General features: G+C 42.0%; 1 protein-coding gene across 1 annotated transcript; it reads right to left on the reverse strand.

The window, feature by feature from the left end:
• Window positions 1-250: 250 nt before the first annotated feature.
• Window positions 251-4938, reverse strand: LOC125551552 (ATP-dependent RNA helicase). Its single transcript, XM_048714805.2, has 2 exons — window positions 1503-4938; window positions 251-867 (listed from the first exon to the last, which is right to left on the reverse strand). The coding sequence occupies exons 1-2, from the start codon at window positions 4811-4813 to the stop codon at window positions 474-476; spliced, it is 3705 nt and encodes a 1234-aa protein (XP_048570762.2). The 5' UTR covers window positions 4814-4938; the 3' UTR covers window positions 251-473.
• Window positions 4939-16125: the final 11187 nt, after the last annotated feature.

Here is a 16125-nt window from a genome sequence, read left to right on the forward strand (position 1 = left end):
CACCGGTTCATAAGAAGTTACCCTCTCCATTTCCTGTTACCCCCCATATAAGATTAGTCCAAAATCACATTAGTAATGTTTGACCAACTTTATATTAAAATATCAACATCTATAATGCTAAAGATATACAATATGAAAATTAATTTCATAATTATAAATTTGGTACTGTGAATGTTTATATTTTTTCTTAAACTTGATCAAAGTTTATGAAGTTTGACTTAGACAAAGCTTATATTATGTGGAGTTAAAGGAAACAAAGGTAGTATTATCTAAATTATCCGAAACTGGAAAAACTGAATCACCCAGTAATGGTCGAGCGCTGAACTGTAAATATCCATACAACTAGTCTCAAGATAAAACGGTATCCAGGAATAAGACTCCGGTAGGTAGAAATACCTAGTGCAACAGTGTCTAGGAGCAGAGCACAAATATTTACAGTTCCGCCAAAACTTGTGGTAGGGTATGATGGACCATCAAGCTCGGCGCTTGCTGAGACGCCATGAGTTGGGCTCGTGGTACCTGTCGTACAGAGGCTCAATCCTTTCCTGTCGCTTCCTCTTGCTCATCTTGGTTGGATCTGCGCCCTTGTAGAATCTTGGCGCTAACTCCACTAACCATTTCGGGTCAACCACGGTCACCTCCCTCATATACTCCTTGGTCGTCATTACAAGCTCGTGGTAAATGACCCAATCTGGTTGGCGCTGGAACAGCGCACTGCTTGGGTGAATGTACACTGGCTGGTTCTCCACCAAGGTTCTGTAGCCTTCCTGGGGATCTTTCCTGGCAGCATGGAAAAAGAAGCCGGCAGTGATTGCTTTCCTTATTTTCATGAAGTTCTTCCCAGCAGCGACAACATCCAACTTATATCTGCAGATACATCGGCAAATATGTTAGCGCACAAACAAAATCATATCAAGCTCTAGGACAATAGATCCAACAACACACCTCTACCATTGGATAGGCAATGAATGCAAGTTGTCTGAACATTTGATAACGAAAGCACAATGAAACAAGCCATGGATAGGTCTCCAAAAAAAAAACATCTTCACTAATTCCTTTGTGAAATGTTTTTGTATACAACACTACAATGTTTTTTAACGAAGGATCCAAATTAGCAGACCACACAAATATTGGTATTTATCCCTGACTGTCTACAGTATGCACCCGCAGAAACCAGGCATTAATTCCAATTCAATATCCACATGCAACAGTTATGCAACTTATAGTGGACGTAATACACTGCATGGTTCATTTTTACCCTCTTATAAGTAATCTTTGCATAATCTTTTGCATCAGTATTATGAGCGTAGGTTTTTATCCCTGTCTTCAGTATATTCTCGTCATAATTATTGCATATAAATTAGGCATACTGATTGTATTTGATGTGATGAGTACTGCTAATCTGCTTTGAATTTGATTAATAGAAATCTACTAAGGAAAACCTCCATTACACATCTAATGCAGAGGCTCTTCATTCAATTTATTCTAATTCAACTAGTTACCTATCCATGATAGTTAGAAGCTGCTTTCTGACATCTTGTGCTCTCCTTAGCGATCTTGACTGAACAAAGTTCTCAAAGCACCAGGGCCCTGAAAAGTTCTTTGCTTTCCAAGCCTCATATACAGCAAGTAGGGTAAGATGATCTCCCTCTGGCTGGAAAAATTTGGCCCTTTTCTGATCAGCTTGAGCCTGTTTTTCTCTAGGCCTATAGAAAATATTCCCCGTTTGAATCATCGCTATAATAGTCAGTATCTCATCACTGCATCCAAGGTCGACGCTAGCTAGTAGCATCTTTGAAAGTGGTGGATCCAGTGGAAATTCAGCCATTTTTCTTCCCAGTTTGGTAAGAAGGCCCTCCTCATCAAGAGCGCCAAGGCTGTAAAGCTGTTCCATAGCAGAGATAAGTGCTTGGGGTGCTGGGGGGTCCATAAAATCAAAGGATAGTAGGTCATTTATCCCCATTGCCTTCATATTAAGAACTGTAGAGCCCAAATTGATCCTTTGAATTTCTGGAATCGTCGTTGGTGACATTTCATTGCGGTAAGCACTTTCAGTGTATAGACGATAACATTTGCCTGGTCCAGTACGGCCAGCACGCCCTGCTCTTTGTTTTGCCGATGCTTGTGAGATTGGAGTGATGACCAATGAATCAAGCCCTTGTTTTGAATTATAAACATTGATTTTGGCGAAGCCAGGGTCGATGACATAATATATGCCATCAATGGTTAAAGAAGCTTCAGCAATATTGGTGGCTACGACCACCTTCCTCTTCCCAGGTGGAGCTGGCTCAAAGATCTTTGACTGCATTTCACTAGGCAGAGCGCTATACACAGGCAAAATTATGAGCTCAGGAACATCCTTTCCCAGCCCTTTCATCCTCTCATATAAACATTGACAGGCATGATCAATCTCCTCTTGACCAGTCAAGAAAACAAGGATATCACCCTCTGGCTCTGTCAAGTGGATCTGCAGCACGGTAATCAATGCAGCATCCAAGTAGTCACTTTCTGGTTGTTTGGTGTAGAGTATCTCCACTGGGAATGTTCTTCCCGGAATTGTGAAGATGTTGCAGTTGAAGAAATACCCAGAGAACTTTTCAGCATCAAGGGTAGCAGAAGTAACAATAAGCCTCATGTCAGGTCTACGCTTAACAAGCTGCTTCAGCAAACCGAAGAGAACATCTGTGTGGATGGTCCTTTCGTGCGCTTCATCAAGCATGACTACTGAATACTGGGAAAGGTTCTCATCAACTAAAATTTCACGCAGAAGCATTCCATCGGTCATGTATTTTATCACAGTTTCTGGGCCAGTGCAATCCTCAAAGCGAATGGCATAACCAACTTCCTCTCCCAGTCGACAGCCAAATTCTTCTGCCACTCTCTTTGCAACAGACATTGCAGCCACCCTACGAGGTTGAGTACAGCCAATTTTACCCCTTGTGGTATAACCAGCTTCAGCCAAATATTGTGTCACCTGCGTTGTCTTTCCAGAGCCAGTTTCTCCGATAACAACTAAAACTTGATTATCATGCACAGCTTGAATCAACTCTTTCTTCAACTTGTATATTGGAAGAGTTTGCCTCTGATCTTGTATTGAAAGCTTTGACCTTTGCCCAAACGTTAAAGCTTTTCCATATGCTTCCTTCTTCCATTCTGGCATGTCATAAGCTGATAGACCAACACCTCTAAGCTCCTGTGCAAGGTGTCGCTCACCTGTGTCGGGCATTGGGTCCTCCCATGGCCTATTCAGATCCTTGGGTATCGAGTCCAGCATTGCTCTCTGCTCTTGTTCTCTAACCTCACGGCGCTCCTTGATGAGGGCAGTCTGGAGAGCTGCTGCTCGACTTAATGAACCCTCTGGATTCTTGAAAATCTTAACAGGTGACATGTCAATTGAGAATCTGCTTTGTCCCTGCAAGAACTCTGGTTCATCCTCATTAAGCTCAATCTCCAACTCCTCCTCTGCGCCTTCCTCCTGATACAACATTCCATCACCATCCTCATCAAACTGTGGGTAATCCCTCACATCGAGAACACCCGAAGCAATTAGCTGCTTCGCTTCCCACCTCTCCGGTGAGCTCATCCGCTTGAGGGGACGCCGCGAGATGGGTGCAACCTCATCCTCCTCTGTAATCACAATCCCCGATAGACCCAACCTCCTTCCAGACCCAGCAGCAGCAGCACTACCAACAGATGGGTTAGTCCTTGGAGCATCCTCCACACCACGCTGCATTGGCAGAAGGTCCTTTCCTGTATCCTGATCCACATCCCTCAGTGAGAGACTCAACTTATCTCCCTTTACCGAAACTACCTTCACGAACACCTCCTGATCACGCTTCACCACCTCCTTTGCATTGGCTATCCGTCTGCTTGCCATCTGCGATACATGAACAAGTCCCTCACGGCCACCACGAACATCCTCAAGCTTGACAAAGCAACCGGTGTCCATTACACGGGTCACCCTCCCCCTGTACACCTGGTAAAGCTCAGGCTCGCCACTTGAATTTGTCAGGGTATTCTCTGTCTTCCTTCCTCCAGCCCTTTCCTGCTGTCCCTCCTCCTCATCCACATACCTCCTGCTCCTTCCATGGGCCTTGCCAGTATCCCTGTCCCTTTGCTGGAGGCGGTCCTGGGCCCTCCGACCATTACCGTCCCGATCTCCCTCCCGGTCTCTGTCGCGACCACGGTCTCGATCCCTGTCCCAGCCATGATCATGTTCACAGCCTCGGTCATGGTTACGATCCTGGCCACGGTCATCATGTGCTCGGTCACGGTTATGGCTGCAATCACCACGCCCGCGGTCTCTGTCACGACTGCGGCCATGGTCACGATCCCGTCCGCGTTCATCACGCGTGCGGTCATGGTCACGGTCCCGAGAGCGGTCATCGCGACTGCGGTCCCTGGAAGGGGCAGGGGTGGTCGCCGCTGTGGCATTGGCATCACGCTCAAGCTCGAGGCGGAGCTCGCGGGCGCGATCTGCGTCGTCGGGGCGCGAGAGCGCGCGGTACTTGGAGTTGGACTGCGAGGCGGCGGAGCTAGGGTTATGGGAGGGCGGCGGGAGGATGGCGTGGATGATGGTGAGGAGCGTGCGGACGAAGTAGTCGGGGAGGTCGGCGCCGTTGGCCTTGAGCTTGGCATCGAAATCGGCGACCGAGGGGGCGTCGCGGCCGAGCTCGGTAATGAACTCAGCCAGTACCTTGTCGCCTACACCGATGTGCGTCTCCAGCTCCGAGCAGACCTTGGAGACGAGCGACAGGTACTCCAACTTCCGGAGCCCATCGTCGCCGGGACCCTCCCCCGCCGCCGGCGCCATGGCTAGTGGGTGGATGTGGAGCTAGGGTTTGCTGGTCGGTCCCGGAACTATAGGGGTTGGATTGGTGAGGTGGGGCGGCTCTTCGGGACTTCCAATCTGGGAAAACCGCCTCGCTGAAGGCTGAGACCCCGAATAGATCCGACGAACGAGAGGAGGCAAGTAAATTTACAGCAGATGCCACCGTATCCGCGATATCAAAGATACTTCTTTTTCCCCTTTTACCTGTCGAGAGTTGGCTGTACCCTAGCAACAAAGGGTCACACCGGAAGGCCTTTTTTGATTCATAGAATAAGATTATCATAAAAATAGAAATTTTATAGGAAATGAGATGACATGTATCTCAAATCCTATGAATAGGAATAGGAAACAAGATGTCATTTGATTGACACCAAAGGAATTTTTCCATTGAGTCTAGGTTTTTTTTCCTATGAAATGTGGAGGATAGGAATCAATCTTATGTAGGAATAGGAATCCATTCCTATGAACCAAAGAGCTCTAAAGAAAAAAATCTTATAAAAGTTCTTATGAAATTTCAAAGGAGGCCTAAAACTAGCTCGTGTGTTGCAATGGTAGAAAAAAATGTCTCAGTCTTAATAAGAAATGGTTCAAGACCCAATATCTCAATCTTAATAAAAAATGATTCAAGATCCCACACAGGTACACTTCCACCATTTCAAAACGGGAGAGAAGCACTAATAGCATAAACCGTGAATATAAAATACTCCCTCATTTTTAAATATAAGTCTTTTTAAAGATTTTAATATGAACTATATATGGAGCAAAATGAATGAATCTTACTCTAAAATACGTCTATATACATCTGTATGTACTTCATATTGAAATCTCTTAAAAGACCTATATTTAGGAACGGAGGGAGTATTACTAAAGCTTAATTTCTCAATTCAATTTCAATAGTGCCAAAATTAGTTACAAAGACACGCATTGTTTTCTACATAGATTGATAATTATCGAGTACCTACCGCTATTGTGGATTTTTTATCTTATAGTTGTACCTTTCGTGCATAGAATAAAAGATTTTTACTATGCAAAATCTCATTGCATGACCTTTGTAACAAAAAATTCGTGCATAGAATGATTTTTAATTGATCTTTTAGGTGACCCCATATTCATTTTTTCTTAGAAATATTAAAAATCCCATTGTTAGTTTATTTAATTTTATGAAATGAAGTCTTATTTTTTACATGGCCTTCCTTGCTCATTGTACCCAAAATATGACTATGTTTGTGGCAAAAAGAATAAAAAACTCAAATGTGTAGTTTTTTTTCATGTAGAGCATAGATGTTTTGATTGTTTGCACCTAATTTTATTTTTTGAAAAGATGTTTTGATTGTTTGCACCTAATGTTTTTTCAGTAAGAGGAAAAACTCAAATATATTTAATATTATCATTCGCATGAGGCAATTTTGTGAATGTCCGTGAGTTTAATACATTTTTTGTGTGTTATCGGCTCGGGTCCCATCCCCATCATCATATGGTCATGTTCATGCACATGCTCGTAGTCGTTTGCAATTGTTGACACGGATGGTATGTGCGCATGGCTTGGTGGTCTTGGCTCCCACTCGTCAGCGGCCACGCTTCTTGACAAATTGGTCATGGAGTATTCTTACTCTTATCCTCTTGAAGCTAGCGTTCATTTTTGGAAATCTTAAATCCAACTCCCAGTTCAAATCCAAATGATTGTTTATTTGTAAATTAAAAAAGAAAATAAAACATTAGCATTTTTTAGGGAAAAAGAAAAGGTTAGCAGGAACAGCCCAACCAGTCGCGGTGCACTTGCGTAGCCGGCCTAGCAAAGAGAGTTTGGAAAGCATGGCCCACTTTTTCCTAGCCGAGGCCCATCTCCTATTTCTCCTTTAACCCTAGCTATCCTACCAATCCCCAATTCCTCTTTTCTTTTCTCTCGATCCCTTCTGCGACGCCACACCCCACACACAGGTGATGTGTCCAAAATTTGAACTCCCTTTGGGTGAAAGAAATCCCCTTCTTTTGTGGTGGAACCCCTAGAATTCCTTCCAAGATTTCATAGGTAGCATTAGCATCAAGCTCAATAAAATTCCCTTTAGCGGCAAAATCTAAGAGTTGTCTATGATGCAAAGCCAATCCTATGTAAAAATTACGAAGCAAAATCTTTGCGTCTCCCTTTAGGTTGCAAACATGATAGGATTCCATTAGCCTATACCAAGCATCTTTCAAATTTTCTCCTTGTCGTTGCTTGAAGTATAAAACTTCAAAATCCGTTGACAAAGGAGGAGTAGTCATGCTAGCCATTATGACTAGAAATCAAGAACGCGGATAGATCCGGCAAGAAAATGGCGAACAAAAAAAGGACGAATAAAATTGGCAAATTTTTGTGAAGCGGGGGAGAGGAAAATAAGAGGCAAATGGCAAATAATGTAAATTGCAAGGAGATGAGATTTGTGATTAGGAACCTGGTAGATGTTGATGATGTCTCTCCGGCAACGACACTAGAAAGTTCCTTTGATGTCGCTTGAGATGCATCGGTGTTTCCCCAAGGAATAAGGGAGGATGCACCACAACAACGGTAAGGTATTTCCCTCGGTGATTAGACCAAGGTTATCGAACCAGTAGAAGAACCACACAACACTACGTAAACGATACGTGCTCACAAATAACAAATACTGGCAACCCGATGCGTTAAAGGGGTTGTCAATCCCTTTCGGGTAGCGGTGCCAAAAAGTGACGTAAGGATGGGATAAAATTGTAGTGGATTGATATAGATGAAAATAAAAGTAAATAAAACGTAGCAAGGTATTTTTGGGTTTTTGATAATATAGATCTGAAAATAAAAGAAGCAAATAAAATAAAAGGCAATTGGCAATATGGATCTGAGAGTATATGAGAGGAAAATAGACCCGAGGGGGAGTAGATTTCACTAGTGGCTTCTCTCGAGAAAATAGCAACGGTTGCAAAAGACAAATTACTGGAAATTGATAGAAAAGTAAATAATTATGACGATATCCAAGACAATGATCATGTATATAGGCATCACGTCCAAGATTAGTAGACCGACTCTTACCTGCATCTACTACTATTACTCACCACATTGATCGCTATCCAGCATGCATCTAGTGTATTAAGTTCATGGAAAAACGGAGTAATGCAATAAGAACTGTGACATGATGTAGACAAGATCTATTCATGTAGGAATAGACCCCATCTTTTTATTCTTAATAGCAACGATACATGCGTGCCTTGCTACCCCTTCTATCACTGGGAAAGGACAGGACAAGATCAAACCCATTACAAAGCACCTCTTCACATTGCAAGATAAATAGATCAAGTTGGCCAAACAAAACTCAAATATCGGAGAAGAAATAAGAGGCTACAACAATCAAAATATTAAATCAAGGCAAATTTCATCATAAACTCACAATTCATCGGATCCCATCAAACACACTGCAAAGAGTCATTACATAAAATAGATCTCCAAGAGACCGTTGTACTGAGATACAAAGAGAGAAAAAGCCATCTAGCTACTACCTATGGACCCATAGGTCTGAGTTGAACTACTCACGCATCATCGGAGAGGCATCAATGAGGATGATGAACCCCTCCGTGATCGTGTTCCCCTCCGGCGGAGTGCCGGAATAGGGCTCTAGATTGGATCTCATGGTTTTGGAACTTGCGGTGGCTGGGATAGAATTTCGTTGACTCCCCTAGGGTTTCTGGAGCAAGGAGGTATTTATGGAGCGAAGAGGCAGTGCGGGAGGCCACCGAGGTCGGCACAACCCACCTGGGCACGCCTGGGGGCCAGACGCGCCCTGGTGGGTTGTGGCCCCCTCGAGGCACCCCCAGGGTTTGGATGCACCGACGAAGTTTGCACCAACTCTCGAGGTGAGAAAGGGCAATGCACGGTATCGTAGAGGCTAGCAAATTGCGGAAAGGTAAGAGTGCGTATGATCCATGGACTCACATTAGTCATAAAGAACTCATATACTTATTGCAAAAGTTTATTATCCCTTGAAGCAAAGTACTACTACGCATGCCCCTAGAGGGATAGATTGGTAGGAAAATACCATCGCTCGACCGCCACTCATAAGGAAAGTACTCAAAGAACACCCGATGCTTCAAATTTGTCACACAACGTTTACCATACGTGCACGGGACTTGCCAACTTTAACACAAGTATTTCTCAATTTCACAATTGCCCAACTAGCATGACTATAACATTACCACCTTTATATCTCAAAACATCTATCAAGAATCATAGTATTCAATGCACTCTATATGAAAGTTTTTATCATACCCATCTTGAATGTCTATCATATTAGGACTAGTTTTATAGCCAAAGCAAATTACCATGCTGTTCTAAAAGACTCTCAAAATAATAAAAGTGAAGCATGAGAGATCAATAATTTCTACAAAATAAAACCACCACGGTGCTCTAAAAAATATAAGTGAAGCACTAGAGCAAAATTATGTAGCTCAAAAGATATAAGTGAAGCACATAGAGTATACTAATAAATTACAATTCATGTGTGTCTCTCCCAAAAGGTGTGTACAGAAAGGATGATTGTGGTAAACTAAAAAGCAAAGACTCAAATCATACAAGACGCTCCAAGAAAAACACATATCATGTGGTGAATAAAAATATAGCCTCAAGTAAAGTTGCCGATAGACGAAGACGGAAGAGGGGATGCCTTCCCGGGCATCCCCAAGCTTAGGCTTTTGGTTGTCCTTGGATTTTATCATGGGGTGCCTTGGGCATCCCCATGCTTAGGCTATTTCCACTCCTTGTTCCAAAATCCATCAAATCTTTACCCAAAAACTTGAAAACTTCACAACACAAAACTCAACAAAAAATCTCATGAGCTCCGTTAGTATAAGAAAATAAATCACCACCTAAGGTATTGTAATGAAATCATTCTTTATTTGTATTGGTGTTAAACCTACTGTATTCCAACTTCTCTATGGTTTATACCCCCCGATACTAGCCATAGATTCATCAAAATAAGCAAACAACACACAAAAAACAAAATCTGTCAAAAACAGAACAGTCTGTAGTAATCTGTAGGTTTGGAATACTTCTGTAACTATAAAAATTCTACCAAATTAGGAAGCCCTAAATAATTTGTATATTGATCTAGTGCAGTTAGAATCAGTATTTTATCGCTCTCTGATTAAAAATGAAAATTATTCTCGTGCGCGCATACTCTCTATTTTTTCAGCAAGATCAAATAACAATCATCCAAGAAGATCCTAAAGGCTTTACTTGGCACAAACACTAATTAAAACATAAAAACACAATCATAACAGAGGATAGATGATTTATTTAGCACTAAAGAGGAACAAAAAGCAAGAAACACAAATAAAATTGGGTTGCCTCCCAACAAGCGCTACCGTTTAACGCCCCTAGCTAGGCATAAAAACAAGAATAGATCTAGGTATTGTCATCTTTGGTAGGCAATTCTTCAATTGAACAATTATAACCCTTAGGAGTTTCCTTCTTTTTATTAATGATCAAACTCCTAGGCAAGAAATCAAGAAATTCATTTGTAGCAAAAGGTTCCTTAATGATAGTGAAAAAATTGGGGTGAACACTTATTGATTTGAGATCCGCATTTTCCTTACTAGAGGATTCACCCTTATTTTTAGGAACATACATAAACTTGGCAACTTTGGTAGTAGGAGGGTTTGAAGTGTTTCTTAGGACGGAGAAGGCAGACCCTAAGTTGGTAATAATATCCTCAAGTTTATCAATTCTAGTAGAATCTTGATCTATCTTTTCATTAACTATGGGTTCTTTCTCTCGAAAAAATTTCAGAGTAACTCCTACCTTAGATCCATATTGAGTAATTTGATTGTGGATCTTTTTATCCAAATTCTTGATTAAATCTACCGTGGCAACTTTATTTTCGATAATTTCAAGCCTTTGCATCACGTGTTCCAAAGTTAAAATAGTCCCATTAACCAAAAGAGGTGGTGGGCCAAACAAATCTAACATGGCATTATAAGAATCAAAAGTGTGGCTACCCAAGAAATTTCCTCCGGTAATGGTATCAAGACTATATCTGTTCCAAGGAGTGATGCCTACATAAAAATTCCGAAGAAGAACAGAAGTAGATTGCTTCCTAGTGGATCTATTCTGAGCATTGCAAATTCTATACCAAGCATCTTTTATATTTTCTCCCTCCCTTTGTTCAAAATTAAGAACTTCATGATCGGGAGTACTAACAATGATAGGAGGACTAGCCGTAACAACAAAATAAACGATCTAACACACGAACACACGAGAAGCAAGCAAAAAGAGACGAACGAAAAAAAGGGTGAACGGAAAAGAGGCGAATAAAAAGGCAAGGGTGAAGTGGGGGAGAGAAAAACGAGAGGCGAATGGAAAATAATGTAGTGCGAGGGATAAGAGTTCGTGATGGGTACTTGGTATGTCTTGACTTGTGCGTAGATCTCCCCGGCAACGGCACCAGAAATCCTACTTGCTACCACTTGAGCATGCGTTGGTTTTCCCTTAAAGAGGAAAGGGTGATGCAACAAAGTAGCGCAAGTATTTCTCTCAGTTTTTGAGAACCAAGGTATCAATCCAGTAGGAGACTACACGCAAGTCGCCTAGTACCTGCACAAACAAACAAGAACCTCGCAACTAACGCGATAAAGGGGTTGTCAATCACTTCACGGTCACTTACGAAAGTGAGATCTGATAGAGATAATAAGATAAATATTTTTGGTATTTTTGTGATATAGATTGGAAAATAAAGATTGCAAAATAGATAGTAAACTAGAATTGTAGATTGGAAACTTATATGATATAAAGTAGACCCAGGGGCCATAGGTTTCACTAGTGGCTTCTCCCAAGATAGCATGTATTACAGTGGGTGAACAAATTACTGCCAAGCAATTGATAGAAAAGCGCATAGTTATGATGATATCTAAGGCAATGATCATGAATATAGGCATCACGTCCCTGACAAGTAGACCAAAACGATTCTACATCTACTACTATTACTCCACACATCGACCGCTATCCAGCATGAATCTAGAGTATTAAGTTCATAAGAACGGAGTAACGCTTTAGGCAAGATGACATGATGTAGAGGGATAAACTCAAGCAATAGATATAAACCCCGTATTTTTTATCCTCGATGGCAACAATACAATACGTGCCTTGATGCCCCTGCTGTCACTGGGAAAGGACACCGCAAGATTGAACCCAAAGCTAAGCACTTCTCCCATTGCAAGAAAGATCAATCTAGTAGGCCAAACTAAACCGATAATTCGAAGAGACTTGCAAAGATATCAAATCATGCATATAAGAATTCAGAGAAGAATCAAATAATATTCATAGATAATCAAGTTCATAAACCCACAATTCACCAGATCTCGGCAAACACATCGCAAAAATAGTTACATCGAATAGATCTCTAAGAAGATCGAGGAGAACTTTGTATTGAGATCCAAAGAGAGAGAAGAAGCCATCTAGCTAATAACTATGGACCCAAAGGTCTGTGGTGAACTACTCACACATCATCGGAGAGGCTATGGTGTTGATGTAGAAGCCCTCCGTGATCGAATCCCCCTCCGGCAGATCGCTGGAAAAGGCCCCAAGATGGGATCTCACGGGTATAGAAGGTTGCGGCGGTGCAAAAGGTGTTTCGTGGCTCTCCTCGAAGGTTTCAGGGTATAAGAGTATATATAGGCGAAAGAAGTAGGTCGGTGGATCTGCGAGGGGCCCACGAGGGTGGGGGGCGCGCCCTCCTACCTCGTGGCCGCCTCACTGCTTCCTTGAAGTCCACTCCAAGTCTCCTGGATCACGTTTGTTCCAAAAAAGATCCTCGTGAAGGTTTCATTCCGTTTGGATTCCATTTGATATTCCTTTTCTGCGAAACACTGAAATAGGCAAAAAAACAGCAATTTGCACTGGGCTTTCGGTCAATAGGTTAGTCCCAAAAATAATATAAAAAGGTATATTAAAGCCCATTAAACATCCAAAACAGATAATATAATAGCATGGAACAATAAAAAATTATAGATACGTTGGAGATGTATCACCTGCATCTACTACTATTACTCCACACATCCAACGCTATCCAGCATGCATCTAGTGCATTAAGTTCATGGAAAAACGAAGTAATGCAATAAGAACGGTGACATGATGTAGACAATATCTATTCATGTAGGAATAGACCTCATCTTTTTATCCTTAATAGCAACGATACATGCGTGCCTTGCTGCCCCTTCTGTCACTGGAAAGGACATCGCAAGATCGAACCCATTACAAAGCACCTCTTCACATTGCAAGATAAATAGATCAAGTTGGCCAAACAAAAGCCAAATATCGGAGAAGAAATAAGAGGCTATAACAATCAAGATTGGATATTAAATCAAGGCAAATCTGATCATAAACTCACATTTCATCGGATCCCAACAAACACACCGCAAAGAGTCATTACATCAAATAGATTTCCAAGAGACCATTGTATTGAGATACAAAGAGAGAAAAAGCCATCTAGCTACTCACGCATCATCGGAGAGGCACCAATGAGGATGATGAACCCCTCCGTGATCGTGTTCCCCTCCGGCGGAGTGCCGGGATAGGGCTCTAGATTGGATCTCGTGGTTCTGGAACTTGCAGCAGATGGAATAGAATTTCGTCAACTCCCCTAGGGTTTCTGGAGCAAGGAGGTATTTATAGAGAGAAGAGGCGGTACGGGAGGCCATCGAGGTGGGAACAACCCACCTGGTGCTTCTCTGGCTCATCTGGTGTCTTCTGGTAAAAAATCCATAAAAAGTTCCGCTGCATTTGGACTCCATTTGATATTGACTTTCTGTGATGTAAAAAACAAGCAGAAAAACAGCAACTCGCGCTTGGCACTTGATACGTCTCCGTCGTATCTACTTTTCCAAACACTTTTGCCCTTGTTTTGTACTCTAACTTGTATGATTTGAATAGAACTAACCCGGACTGACGCTGTTTTCAACAGAATTGCCATGATGTTGTTTTATGTGCAGAAAACAAATATTCTCGGAATGACCTGAAACTCCACGGAACATCTTAGAAAAAATAATAAAAAATCCTCGCCAAAGATGAAGACCAGGGGGCCCACACCCTATCCACGAGGGTGGCCCCCCCTCTAGGGCACGCCCCTACCTCGTGGGCCCCCTGGATGCCCTCCGACGCCAACTCCAACTCTATATATTTGCTTTCAGAGAGAGAAAAATCAGAGAGAAGAAATCATCGCGTTTTACGATACGGAGCCGCCGCCAAGCCCTAAAACCTCTCGGGAGGGCTGATCTGGAGTCCGTTCGGGGCTCCGGAGAGGGGGATTCGTCGCCGTCATCATCATCAACCATCCTCCATCACCAATTTCATGATGCTCACCGTCGTGCGTGAGTAATTCCATCGTAGGCTTGCTGGACGGTGATGGGTTGGATGAGATTTATCATGTAATCGAGTTAGTTTTGTTAGGGTTTGATCCCTAGTATCCACTATGTTCTAAGATTGATGTTGCTATGACTTTGCTATGCTTAATGCTTGACACTAGGGTCCGAGTGCCATGATTTCAGATATGAACCTATTATGTTTTCATGAATATATGTGAGTTCTTTATCCTATCTTGCAAGTCCATAGTCACCTACCATGTGTTATGATCCGGCAACCCCGAAGTGACAATAATCGGGACCACTCCCGGTGATGACCATAGTTTGAGGAGTTCGTGTATTCACTATGTGCTAATGCTTTGTTCCGGTTCTCTATTAAAAGGAGGCCTTAATATCCCTTAGTTTCCAATAGGACCCCGCTGCCACGGGAGGGTAGGACAAAAGATGTCATGCAAGTTCTTTTCCATAAGCACGTATGACTATATACAGAATACATGCCTACATTATATTGATGAATTGGAGCTAGTTCTGTGTCACCCTGTGTTATGACTGTTACATGATGAACTGCATCCGGCATAATTATCCATCACTGATCCGGTGCCTACGAGTTTTCCATATACTGGTTCTTGCTTATTTACTTTCCTGCTGCTACTGTTACAATCACTACAAAATACCAAAAACATTTCTTTTGCTGTCTTTACTTTTGTTGCTGCTACCACCACTATCATATTACTGTGCTACTAAACACTTTGCTGCAGATACTAAGTTTCCAGGTGTGGTTGAATTGACAACTCAGCTGCTAATACTTGAGAATATTATTTGGCTCCCCTTGTGTCGAATCAATAAATTTGGGTTGAATACTCTACCCTCGAAAGCTGTTGCGATCCCCTATACTTGTGGGTTATCAAGACAAATTTCTGGCGCCGTTTCCGGGGAGCATAGCTCTATTCTTTGAGTCACTTGGGATTTATATCTGCTGGACACTATGAAGAACTTGAAAGACGCTAAGACAACAATTTATCCCTCAACTACGAGGGGATGTAAGGAACTGCCATCTAGCTCTGCACTTGATTCACCTTCTGTTATGAGTAGGCTAGCGACACCTAAACCTGCTTCTGCTATTTGTTCCGATATGTCGCATGTTATTGATGATGCCACTTCTGCTATGCATGATACTTATGATGAAACTGCTTCTATGCCTGATACTACTGTGCCCCTTGGTGAATTTCTTGATGAACAAATTGCTAGGGCTAGAGAAAAAGAAATTATTGAATATGAATACGATGATGAAAGTGATGATGAAAATATGCCTGTTATTCCTGAGGGCTATCTTTTTGATATGGAATCTTCTGCCGCTATTTTAGCTTGCAGGGATAGCTATGAGCTTAAGAGGTTATTAGTTAAATGGAACAAAGAATCACTTAGAGATAAAATGAAACCCGACCCTGCTTTTGCTACTTCACCTATATGTGTTCCTGATTAGGATTATGAATTCTCCGTTGATCCTGATATAATTACTTTGGTTGAATCTGATCCATTTTATGGCTATGAATCTGAAACTGTTGTGGCACATCTTACTAAGTTAAATGATATAACCGCCCTATTTACTAATGATGAGAGATCGCGTTACTTTTATATACTCAAAATATTTCCATTCTCATTACAGGGTGATGCTAAGATATGGTTTAATTCTCTTGATCCTGGTTGTGTGCGTAGTCTCCAGGATATTATTTATTACTTCTCTGCTAAATATTTCCCTGCTCATAAGAAACAAGCTGCTTTGAGGGAAATATACAACTTCGTGCAATTTAAAGAAGAGAGTCTCCCACAAGCTTGGGGGAGGCTTCTCAAGTTACTTAATGCCTTGCCTGATCATCCTCTTAAGAAACCTGAAATACTTGATATCTTTTATAATGGACTAACCGATGCTTCCAGAGATT

This window comes from Triticum urartu, chromosome 4A (assembly GCF_056163025.1).
Source record: "Triticum urartu cultivar PI428250 chromosome 4A, HENAU_Tu73, whole genome shotgun sequence".
Lineage (NCBI taxonomy): Eukaryota > Viridiplantae > Streptophyta > Magnoliopsida > Poales > Poaceae > Triticum > Triticum urartu.

Coding starts and splice junctions, on each gene's coding strand:
- LOC125551552 (XM_048714805.2), bottom strand. CDS start 4,813: ATGGCGCCGGCGGCGGGGGAGGGTCCCGGCGACGATGGGCTCCGGAAG. Junction 868..1,502: donor CTTCTAACTATCATGGATAG/GTAACTAGTTGA, acceptor ATGTATCTGCAG/ATATAAGTTGGATGTTGTCG.